The sequence below is a fragment of the Diospyros lotus genome, chromosome 12, assembly GCF_014633365.1.
Source record: "Diospyros lotus cultivar Yz01 chromosome 12, ASM1463336v1, whole genome shotgun sequence".
NCBI lineage: Eukaryota > Viridiplantae > Streptophyta > Magnoliopsida > Ericales > Ebenaceae > Diospyros > Diospyros lotus.
Genome location: NC_068349.1, coordinates 28,076,579 through 28,088,791, shown reverse-complemented (window position 1 = coordinate 28,088,791; position 12,213 = coordinate 28,076,579). Strand labels below are relative to the sequence as shown.

At 32.7% G+C, this 12,213-nt stretch overlaps 1 protein-coding gene across 1 annotated transcript; it reads right to left on the bottom strand.

The window, feature by feature from the left end:
* Positions 1-2,030: 2,030 nt before the first annotated feature.
* On the bottom strand, positions 2,031-5,622 carry LOC127787598 (uncharacterized). Its single transcript, XM_052315661.1, has 3 exons — positions 3,107-5,622; positions 2,929-3,022; positions 2,031-2,846 (listed from the first exon to the last, which is right to left on the bottom strand). The coding sequence occupies exons 1-3, from the start codon at positions 5,620-5,622 to the stop codon at positions 2,031-2,033; spliced, it is 3,426 nt and encodes a 1,141-aa protein (XP_052171621.1).
* Positions 5,623-12,213: the final 6,591 nt, after the last annotated feature.

The following is a 12,213-nucleotide window of genomic DNA, read 5'->3' as shown; positions in this document are numbered from 1 at the left end:
TTGATTCAAATCTTCTACCAATTCATTGTAGGTTGGACGACTAGACTCCTCACTAGTGCATGTTGTCCCAGAAGTACTAGGAGATCGCCCCCAACCAAACAATCGAACAGATTGTCGTCCAAGGACCTTTTCTAAAATATCTTTATCAGTCATTTTATCTGGAGGATTATCTCGCCTTAGCTGCATCATTTGTTCCTGTAAAAAAATGCAACATATTCTTAATCAACTATTTTTAAATTAAAAATATAGTCTCAATTATGCCAATGTAAAGCAATTAAATTTATAGGGTATATACTCAATTATGCCAATGTTTTTAATTAGTAATTAAAAACATCTTCATGTGTCAACTGAAAGGATGATGAAGGTATCAAATGTAAGACATATGTCAATTTCCAATCTACTCTAGATGGTTCCAAGAGTGTAGTTCTCATTTAGCTAAATTTGATAACATTCTATGTATTCTAACTCTTTTAACTTAGGAAAAAAATAATATACTCACATATTTAGCCTCTAACTCTGGAGATGACCAATCGTGTTCAGAATGCCAATGTCGAAGATGCCAAGTCTCAATATGTCCTGTCGGGGCATCTAAGTTAGCTCCGCGAATAACGTGATGACGCGCTGTACTCCTTGAACCATTTCTAGATTCCCACTTTCGTTTTGCACGAGAGTCGGCATTCTTCTGTGCTCGTTCCTTTTAAAATCAACAATTCACTAATAAATATATATTTTCATTAATAAGAAAGAGAAATCCTAAAAAACAATTATGAGCATTACCATAAAAATAGGATTTGTCCAAAGATCACAAAGGTAATCCCAATCCTCTTGGCTCACTTCCTCATGGCACTTACTCTTGGCCTTAATTAGATTTTCCTCTCCTCCAATTTCTTTGAAGTAAGCTTGTAGTTTATATTTGTGGCCTCTCCAAACTCGTTGCATTTGTTTATCGATGACCTTTTGTACATTCTTATCCTCAATGTTGATATCAAAAATAGTCTAAAAAAGAAAAGAAGTCATATAATATTAGGAATAAGAAAATATATAAATATACAAAGTAAAAGTAATAAAATGATGATTTACTTACAAGAAGTTTGTGACGAAGCGGTGCCCTAACTGTCGAAGGTACACATCTCCACTCCTTATATTGAAAGCTGCAATTTTTACGTACAATGTACCCAATTTCATTATTAAACATTTATGCGTTGTCACAAATAGCTTGCATAAGAGTAAAATTGAACTCCACAATCAATTTTCCCTTAACATGTTTCTTCAGCTTCCGAGCACGTTGTCCATAAGTACTCCCACGTCCATTTGAACCTTCAGGTGCATCCACATCCACATATGCGGCTGTTGATTGAGATGAGGTGTGCACATCCACATCTGTAGCTAAAGATGTCAAACACAGAAACTGATTGAATTCTGACTTTGTTATAATTTAATCTAATCATGACTCAAATCTTAATTTCTTAGAAACAGAAATTGACTTTGTTATACTTGGCAATTTATTACATTAAGCAAATAAACTCATAATAGAATCAACAATAAATCTAAATGCAGCAAACCAGATTGTGATAGTTGGCAAACCAGAGTGTGCGACAACTGATGGAGATGGGACTGTAATAGGCTCCACTGATGGAGATGTAGTGGGGGCAATAATAGGCTCTATATGTCCTCCAACTTGCCTTCCTATATAAAAATGAATATGCATATAAGCACCAAAGATAAATGTTGGCAAAATAATGAAATCAATAATAAATCTAGGTTGGTAGAAACCAGAATGTGATGTAATGGGGGCAGCAATAGGCTCTGTCTGTCCTCCAATATGTTCTCCTATATAAAAATGAATATGCATATAAGCACCAAATATAAGTGTTGGAAAAATCCTGAAATTAACAATAAATTTAAATGCAACAAACCAGAATCTGATGTAGTAGGGGCAACAATAGGCTTTGTTTGTCCTTCAACCCGTCCTCTTCGTCCACCCCTACCCCTTCGCCCACCAGGAGCCATGTAAGAACTATAATAAAAAATCATGCATCATCATCATCATTGTCATCAAGATCTGGGTCGTCAGAGTCGTCATCAGTCTCAGATTCTAAAGTTACTTCATCGGTAATAAAAAATCTACCATCGTCATCATAATCCTCAATATCTTCCAAGTTATGTTCTCGATCATTAAGAAATATTTGTTCACTACGTAATTTAACCACCAACTCATGAGGAAAACTTATTGGTTCTTCATTTTGCCGAACCAATAAAGACGTGTCGACTACCTCTTCCGTTGGCTGAAAATGCGGTAACTCACTAGATTCTTCCTTTTGAAAGATATCATCGTTCACCCTCTCTTCATCATCGTCATGCTCAATTATATCATATATGTTCCTATGATTTACCTTTTGTACAACCATCCAATTCTTTCCCCGACTTCGATCATTTAGATAAAAAACTTGTTGAGCTTGTGTGGCCAAAATAAATGGATCTTCAGCATACCAATTAGATGTAATGTCAAGTGATGTCAAATTATTATTAACCACTATTCTTTTTCCTTTGGGATCAGTATTGTACCACTTGCAACGAAACATGAATACCGTACGTTGATAGATGAAATCCAATTCTAAAATTTCAAGTAGAACACCATAATATGTGAAATCACTACTCTCATAATCACCCTCTGTACAAACTCCACTACATTGTGTCTTGAACTTATCATCACGTTCTTTGCAGCGAAATCTAACGCCATTAACAATGCAACTATGCCAAATTGTGTAACGATCATCCGCATATTGTGACAATGAGTACAAATCATCAGTTGCTTTAGGATCGCCATTGACTCTAAGATTAGCCATCTGTAGACAGTTAATATTAGAGATAATAATTTAAGACGAATTACAAAAAATAAATATATATATATATATAGAAGATTTTAACCTTGTTCTTGAACCAAGAAGGAAATTCATGTTTTTGTACGACTTCGAAATCTTCTTCCCGCACATTTCTCAAACGCAATACTTCTTTATGCTCACTGTAATGAAACAACTGGTCAATACTTATTTTAGAATGAAGCATTAATTACATTTTAATAATATTTTATATGTACCCAACTCACTTTATGTAACCATCAAGTTCATCTCCGCAATTATTCAAAAGGTACCATTGCACCACATGGTCAAAAACCCCTAGCTTACCAAATTTAGAGGCCCCCATCGTACAAATCTTATTGTTAAATAACTCCATCTTATGTTGTGTACAAGGTACATCCCAATTACGTTCTAGACGTGTGAATCTTGTCTCAATATTATGCAAATATCGAGATAAAAATGTCACAGTCTCATCAACAACATATGCTTCAGTAATGGAACCATCAGGGCGTGAAAAGTTACGAACGTATCCCTTATATGTACCCATGCGACGTTCAATGCCAAACATCCACCTCGAACTGACTGGTCCACCCCACAATGCTTGTTCAGGTAAATGCACACATAAGTGAACCATGATTGTAAAGAATGACAAAGGAAATATCTTTTCAAGTTTACATAGTATGATAACAATCCCTGTCTTCATATTCTCAAGTTCGTTGACATATAGAGTCTTGGCACTTAATTTTTGAAAGAATTGACAAAATTCAATCAGTGTGGCTCGTATTTTCTTGTCTAAGTATGGGAGAATGGCCACTGGTAGTATTTTTTGGAGCAATACATGACAATCACGTGTTTTCATCCCACCAAGTGTATGAGAGTCTGTCACACAACGACTGATGTTTGAAGCATACCCATCCGGTAAGCGAACTAACTTGATAAAGTCACAAAATCCCTCACAATCTGATTTACTCAACGTGTAATTTGCATGAGGTTTCTCAAATTTTCCATTCCACTCCTTCAACCATAATTCTTTATGAATGTTAAGATCCTCCAAGTCTAAACGTGCCTTCACAGTATCCTTCGACTTCATGGGATCATTTAACAAGGTTCCAACAATATTATCACAAACATTTTTTTCAATATGCATGACATCAAGATTATGACGCATCAATAGCTTTGACCAATATGGTAGTTCAAACAATATACTCTTTTTTGACCAATTCAACTCATCAACACCACGTTTACGTTTTCTATCATCATTATTAGGTGCTTTACCAGGGGTGCATATAGGTACCTCTTCTAACTGCAACAAAATATCATCACCGAAAAATTGACGAGGTGGTCCCCTTTTTTCTGGTTTTCCGTCATACTCTGTACTCATTCGCCACGGGTGTGTTTTACTTAAGAAGCATTTGTGCCCTGTATAACATTGTTTTCCCCGAATTCGTCTAGAACGAGTATCCTCAAGGCATATCGGACATGCCAATTTACCCATAGTGCTCCACCCAGACAAGTAAGCATAAGCAGGGAAGTCGCTAATTGTCCACATAACTGTTGCACGAAGAGTGAAACTTGATCGGGAGTATTCATCGTATGCTTGAACTCCGTTACACCATGAAACTTTAAGCTCATCCACAAGGGGTCTTAAAGATACATCAAAGTCCTTACCAGGGGACTTTGGTCCTGGAATCAACAACGTTAAGAGGTAGTTTCTCTTATGCATTGAACGCCAAGGCGGCATGTTATAAGGCATCAAAATGACTGGCCATATACTATGTGTTGTCGACATATTGCTAAATGGATTGAACCCATCTGAAGCTAACCCCAATCGTACATTCCTTGAATCAGCAGCAAAGTCAGGGTACAACTCATCAAAGTGCTTCCAAGCCTTCCCATCAGCAGGATGACGCAACACTCCAGGCTCTTCTGCACGAATTTCTTTATGCCAACGCATGTCTTTAGCTGTGTGTCGTGAGCTATATAACTGCTTCAGACGAGGCCTGATAGGGAAGTATCGCAACCTCTTATGCAGAATCTTGTTACAAACATAGCGACTATATTTACAAACAGGACATATTGTAGCATTACTATGTTCACCATAGAAGATAACACAATCATATAGACAAACATCAATATGCTCATAACCCAAACCGACATCACAAAGCAATCTTCTAGTGTCATAATAGTTCTTTGGACAATTATTACCCTTTGGGAGCACCTCATGGATTAGCTTCAATAGCATCTCAAAAGAATTATCACTCCACTTGTTCATCACTTTTATATTCATCAGCTTCACAACAAAGGTTAAAGTAGAGAAGTTTTCACATCCATTATATACAGGATTATTTAAAGCTTCATATAGCTTCTCATAACGGGCTTCTTCAATAGCTGGTCGTTCATTTCCAACAAAGTCACTCGTAGGCCCAATATTAAAAAGGTCAACACCAACCGCATCATGCAATCCTTCTCCCAATCCATCAAATTGCTCATTAAAGAATTCCTCGTTGCCCACACCTTCTTCCTCCTCAGATTCTTCCTCACCATGGTACATCCATCGTGTGTATGAGTTATCAATTCCCTTTTTAATCAAATGAGCTCTAATGAGATCTATACTTTGCAACCTCCTATTAGCACAGTTTAAGCATGGGCATAGAGTTAACCCCGCAGAATTCAAACTCTCTTTTGCAATAGTTATAAATTCTTCTATCCCTGCCACATACTGAGGAGATACCCTATTCGGGTTCTTTACCCATTCACGATCCATACTCTATATCTTTTCACACTCTACACAAAAGTAACACATTAAGACATATTAAGTAAATAAATATATGACCGTTAACACAAAGGAATGTTAGTTAAACCTATATTGCTTTTATGAAACTAGTACACAATAGTTGTAACGTGAAATATTAGCCTGTAACGTGGTAACCTCCTCCTAGATTTTCCAGGAAATATGATGGGATTAATTGTTTGATTAATACTAAGCATTTCCCATGCATTCATCACAGCATTTTTTTAATGCATGCACAATAAAAAATAAGCCATTAAAAGGGATCACTTAACCATTCCAAAAAAAGAAGAGAACTCCTTAGCCTCCTCTTATGCCTTGAAATAACATATCATCTCATATATTGAAATATCATGTATAAGGACCCAAAGAGAGGGTTCAGGAAGTTGGATTAAGTAACTTGGCAACTTAGATTATTATCACATAAAGCCTAGACAAAATAGTCATGCCTACATTATTCACTAATGAAGCACAACAAATGTTTGCGTCAGATGCTTAAATTATACATTTCACTTTAACGATAGCAGAAGTTTCAAATTTCTGTTTTCATGATAACGGAACTCAACATAGCCCTAAAGAAGACTTAAGTTAAGCATTTTATTTTCTTGTTATGAAGCTAACATGCGAAACAGATAGAAACAGAGAATTCAAATAGACTTAATCTAATCTAATCTAATCTAATCCATGTCCAATTTCTTTCTTAATCAAACAAACTACTATGTGAAATGCATTAGAACAAAAAGGAAAAAAAAAAAAAATAAACATTTGGCTTCTCATTTAATTACACGGCCAATCTACTTGTGCATATGGAGTGTTGGTTCTGTAATTCGATTTGATTTGATGTAGAAAAGTAATAAAAAAAACCAAAGAGATCAGTTTCAAATTATAATAAGCAGCTAGCAAGAAAAAGAATAGAAATGAGAGAATTAATTAATAAGGTGGAAGATGATATATATATATATCTATTTATACATGCAGATGCAATCATGCAAATGAAGGAGAAAAATAACCCAAATTAGTAGTGGGTGGATGCCAGGCTGCCGACTTTTTTTTATTAGGTTATGTCTTGATCTCTTTGGTAAAGTCCCACCTACAGTGGTTGTGGTTAATCTTTAGATTTAGAAACAAACAAAATGAAATAATAAAAAATATAAGAAAACACTCAAAACGTGTACCCAAATGATCAACCATTGATCAATTGCTATTAAGTCTCTCTCTCTTACAATCAATTAATAGCAACCCACTAAATGTAAAATTCTACCATTTTACCTTAATCACAAGATAATAAAAAGGTCCGTAATTATTTTTAATAAATTGACTATCAAATTATGGCACTTGTGGCATTTTTTTACATCATATGAATAAGCATATAAAACAAATTGTTTAACTAAAACTTAAAAAGAAAATTGTTTAACTAAAACTTAAAAAACAAAACAGTGGATTAAAGTTACTTAGTTTATGATCAGGATGATATAATTTATTGTATTCAAAAATCCATTTTTGATTTATTTATCACTTAATTAATTTGCATGCTTAGGAATTTACATTCAATTGGGAATTGGCAGAAGAATGGAAGCAAATTGGTTGAGCCGTGATTGAAACATTTTCTTTTTAAGTTTTATTTTAAATTAAGCCTAATCATTTCAATCCATAACATTAGATGAGCATAAAATTTTATTTTAATTCTTTAATTTATCATATATAACCCACTTCATCTATTTACAATTCCAATATATGATAATACATGATTTCTTTTATTGAAATACACATAGTATTACAATTATAAATATTTTTCTCATGTTTTTCAGCAAAAATAAAAAACAAAAAACATTTCTAGGTAAAGTGCCAAGGGCCAAGCTCAAGTTGGGTCCCAAGTCAAATTTGAGTGTACGTTGACTAAATTCACTAAATATTCACAATAATCTCTAAATTACACCCATCAAATAAACACATAAAATATTAATTATAAAAACAAACTATTATAATTTCTAACCAACAGTAAACTTTCAAGTTGAATTATTCGTTTTCAGTGGAAAATAAAATGATGGTACAGGGAATGTCAAAGAGGGCTGGCTACTTGTCCTTGAAATCGACAAGGAGCAGGAGATCTTCTAAGAAGGGAGGTAGGCCATTAACTAATAATCTTATTTGGGCTACTGTTTGGAAAGTAAGAAAATGAAAAGGAAAGTGAAAGAAGGAGGGGTTTTGGGGAAACAGTTACAGAGCTTCTCCGTATAACTCTGTAATACATATACACACATATATACACATATATATATACTCACACAAGATTCTCACACACACATATATACATATACATATACTCACACAGATATATACACACATATATATACATATACATATACTCACATGTATAACAGGGTGTTCTAAGAGGCGAATCTGGCACGGCGGATGCAGAGGCAAAGCCTGAATAAGCTAGAGGCAGCGACAACTGGAGGCGGAGGTAGCGACGAACAGGTCGACGGCGAGAGTATTTCACAGATAGAGAGAAAGAGGGGGGGTGAGTTAGGGTTAGATTTAGGGATTTACTGATTTGGGGGAGGAAGAGAGGAGAGAGAGAGAGAGAAAGATACAAGGTGTAGTTACTGCCCATGGTTTTTGTTTTTTTAAAATATTTATTTGTTAAATAAAAATAAAATAATTTATGTAAATAATATTATTAATTATTTAATTGATAAAAATAAAATAATTTATGATTATGATAACTAATAAAATAATAATTTCAAATAATAATCTAAAATATGGTAATGAAATAATTTAAATTATTATATCAAATTAATATTTATTTAAAAATTTAATTATATAATAAATTTAATAATTATAATAAATTTAATAAAAAAATAGTTTCCTAAAATAATAAAAAAATAACGCTATGATTGATTAACTTCCACGTTTACATATTAGTTTAGATAATGGATGTATAGATATTTTAGAAGTTGAATGGGCAGATTTATCACTGTCCAATTTTATTGTTAGACTTTTTTTTACAGTCTCAATTTTAACGTTCATTTTTATTTGCTTTATTTATGTTTTTATAGTAATGATAAGTTTTTTTTAATTAATTAAAACATCATACAACTTTGAATTATAAAAACAGTTCAGAAAATAAAAAGTGAAAAAACAAACACCCCCAAACAAAAAGCAATTATTGAAAAAATCCCTTTTATTCAGTTTGCACTTCCGTGTTACGGACTGGCGTTGCCCATTCGTTGCTCAAAACACCACCAGTAAAACAAGACAAAAGTAGAAAGTAATGCCATGTGGCCATAGTATCTCAACAGACTCCTATCCTTACAGTCAAGCAAGCTACGTGTGTTGAACTAATATGATTTGTTAATGATCTTGAAAATTAAGATTCAATTATATAAAAAAATACGACACCCTAATGGGTTACAGACTCTAAATAGATTAGCCTTTACAGAATAGATATAAAACAAAGACATAATTCAGACGTAAAATAAAGGAATCATAAATAATCATAAAAGGCAATTTAAAATGGTTAAAACACGATAACAATAGTGGCAAAGCAGCTAGTTCAATCATGTTCGTCGAGCTACCCTAAAAGCATATATTATAGGCTAAAAACGGACACTGTATGTAAACTCTACGCCCATAAAATTGAACAGCGACACTATAATCATATATTCGAATTCTAGTGCTTGTTCAGACACTCTAATGCAGCATAATCCACATCATATATTGTATTAATTTTAATATGTTCATAATTTTTACTATTTTGTATTATCAACAAATAATTAATGCTTAATTATAATAAATTAATAATTATATTCGAGCATTTACAGAATTATATTAGGAATTGCTTATAATAGTGTTAATTAGATCTTAATAATTATTTTTTGATTAGAATTAATGAAAATAGATTCAATAAGGAAAAATTGTAAATATAACCCTTAAATGCAAAAAAATCAAAGAAAAGAGAAAGAAAATAACCGGTATGAAAAACGTTGGAAATGATGGGAAAAGGTCCAGAACTTCACAACTTTGTCTCTATTCCTATAGAAAAATTTTATGAGGTTAATGGTACCGTGTATTTGTTAAAGTTTTAGAAATTTTAGAAATGAGCAGATGAATAAAAGAGCTTGATGAGCAAAAAAGGGGATTTAATTTAGGGAAAGGCGAATTTTAGTGTAGAGATTTAGTTTTAGGTTTATTATTTGTATTTGTAAATAAAATAAAATAATAAATTATTTTAAATTATAAAAATTAAAACGACGTAGTTTTGTAATTTAAGTATGAAATCATAGATACATGAATACCCACACATATATAACATTTGTAATTATGTGTGGGTACGTTTATAAATAATAACCTACACATTTGTAACATTTATTAATATATATTGGTAATATAATTCAAAAAACAGCCACATCAGCTAATACATGGATACCCACACATATAACATTTGTAATTATGTGTGGGTAAGTTTATAAACAATTACCCACACATGCATAACATTTATTAAACTATGTGGGTAATATAATCCAAAATAAATGCCCTATCTCATAAAATTTTATAAAAAAAATATCCCACCAACCTCTAAATGTGGAGGGAATTTTTTTTTCCAAAATAAATGTGGATATATCAATTTACCCACGCATAATAAATGTGAATAATATAACGAGTTTGTCTCAATTAATCACCCACACATATTACCCTTATGTGTGGGTAAATATAATATATGTGGGTAATTTATGTGTGGGTAAGTTTATAAATAATTACCCACACATACGTAATAGTTATTAATATGTGTAGGTAATATAATCTAAAAAACTGCCACATCAGCTAATACTTAAATACCCACACATACGTAACAGTTATTAATATGTGTAGGCAATATAATTCAAAAAACTGCCACATCAGCTAATACTTGAATACCCACACATATATAACATTTGTACTTATGTGTGGATAACTTTTTAAACACTTGCCCACACATGCGTAACATTTATTAATATGTGTGGGTAATATAATCCAAAATAAATGCCACATCACATAAAATTTTATCAAAAAATATCTCACCAATCTCTAAAAGTAGAGGGAATTTTTTCTGCAAAAATAAGTGTGGGTATATCAATTTACCCACACATAATAAATGTGGATAATGTAATAAGTTTGTCTCATTTAATCTCCCACACATATTACCATTATGTGTGGGTAAATACCCACATATAATATGTGTGGGTAATTTAAGTGTGTGTAAGTTTATAAAACATTTCCCACATATACGGAACATTTATTAATATATGTGGGCAATATAATCCAAAAAACTGACACATCATCTAATGTGTGGATACCCACACATATATAACATTTATAATTATGTGTGGGTAAGTTTATAAACAATTACCCACATATACCTAACATTTATTAATATGTGTGGGAAATATAATCCAAAATAAATGACACATCAGCTAAAATTTTATCGAAAAATATCCCAGCAACCATTGAAAGTGGAGGGAATTTTTTCCGCCAAAATAAGTATGGGTATATCAATTTACCCACACATAATAAATGTGGATAATGTAACGAGCTTATCTAATTTAATTACCCACACATATTACTATTATGTGTGGGTAAATACCTACGTATAATATGTGTGGATAATTTATGTGTGGGTAAAACCCTCAAATTCTTGTAGTGGTTTATTTTAATTTTTTCTAATTTTTGTAAATGACTTTATCCTCGTATCCTGAAATCATTTTGGGATTAAAATTAATTATCTTTTTTATATAATATTTGAAAAAAAATTTAAATATCAAAATTATCTAATTTGTGCATCGTCATTTTAAGAAAATATTTTGGTGGTGGTGCCGTTCTCAACTTTATCCATTGGGCCGTGGGGGTGCCACCCACGGCGTTCTTCGCTAGGCCGCGGGGTGCGATATCAGCTGTAAAATTATTAATTTTTATTCTAAAATTATTTATAAATCATAAAATCTCAGTACAAAAGATCCGAAAGGACAACTCAAAGGCCAAATCGTAGGGCAGAGCCGGCAGACTTCATCACATAGACACAGGGAGGAATTCAACTTATATTAATGTGTTATTTTATGGGTCATTCTGCAGGATGTTTAAGTTGTGTGCGGTGATTCAAGTTTGGAAATGAAGAATGAGTCAGTAGGGCCACGTCCCATCAATGGGTAAAATTTGGTGCAACTGAACATTCATTTATTTGGATCAATTACTGATCAAATGGTTAACGAATGGATTGGATTAAGCTTTTTCAGTAACATAATGGCAATATTAGGTTGGAGAATTGGAAGACACGCCGTGAATTTTTTAAATATCATTTATTTTTTTATTTTATATACATGAATTGATGACGCTATTATAGAAGCCCATTGTAGTCACCCACCAAACTGCTTGACTTGGAAATTACTCCCCACCCTAAATTGCTTCCGAAGGGACAATTACCAACCCACCTGCTTATTTATAACACCTCAACTGCCACTACATGTATACCTTAGACCAATTAAGGAGTATACATATCTTCATGCCTCCGTCAAACATTTTATAACAGCGATA

Bases quoted from the DNA above. Each gene is read 5' to 3' on its own strand.
- LOC127787598 (XM_052315661.1), bottom strand. From the start codon at position 5,622: ATGGATCGTGAATGGGTAAAGAACCCGAATAGGGTATCTCCTCAGTAT. The intron at 3,023-3,106 runs GTGAGTTGGGTA...GTTTCATTACAG, and splicing joins GAACTTGATGGTTACATAAA to TGAGCATAAAGAAGTATTGC. The intron at 2,847-2,928 runs GTTAAAATCTTC...AACTGTCTACAG, and splicing joins CTTCTTGGTTCAAGAACAAG to ATGGCTAATCTTAGAGTCAA.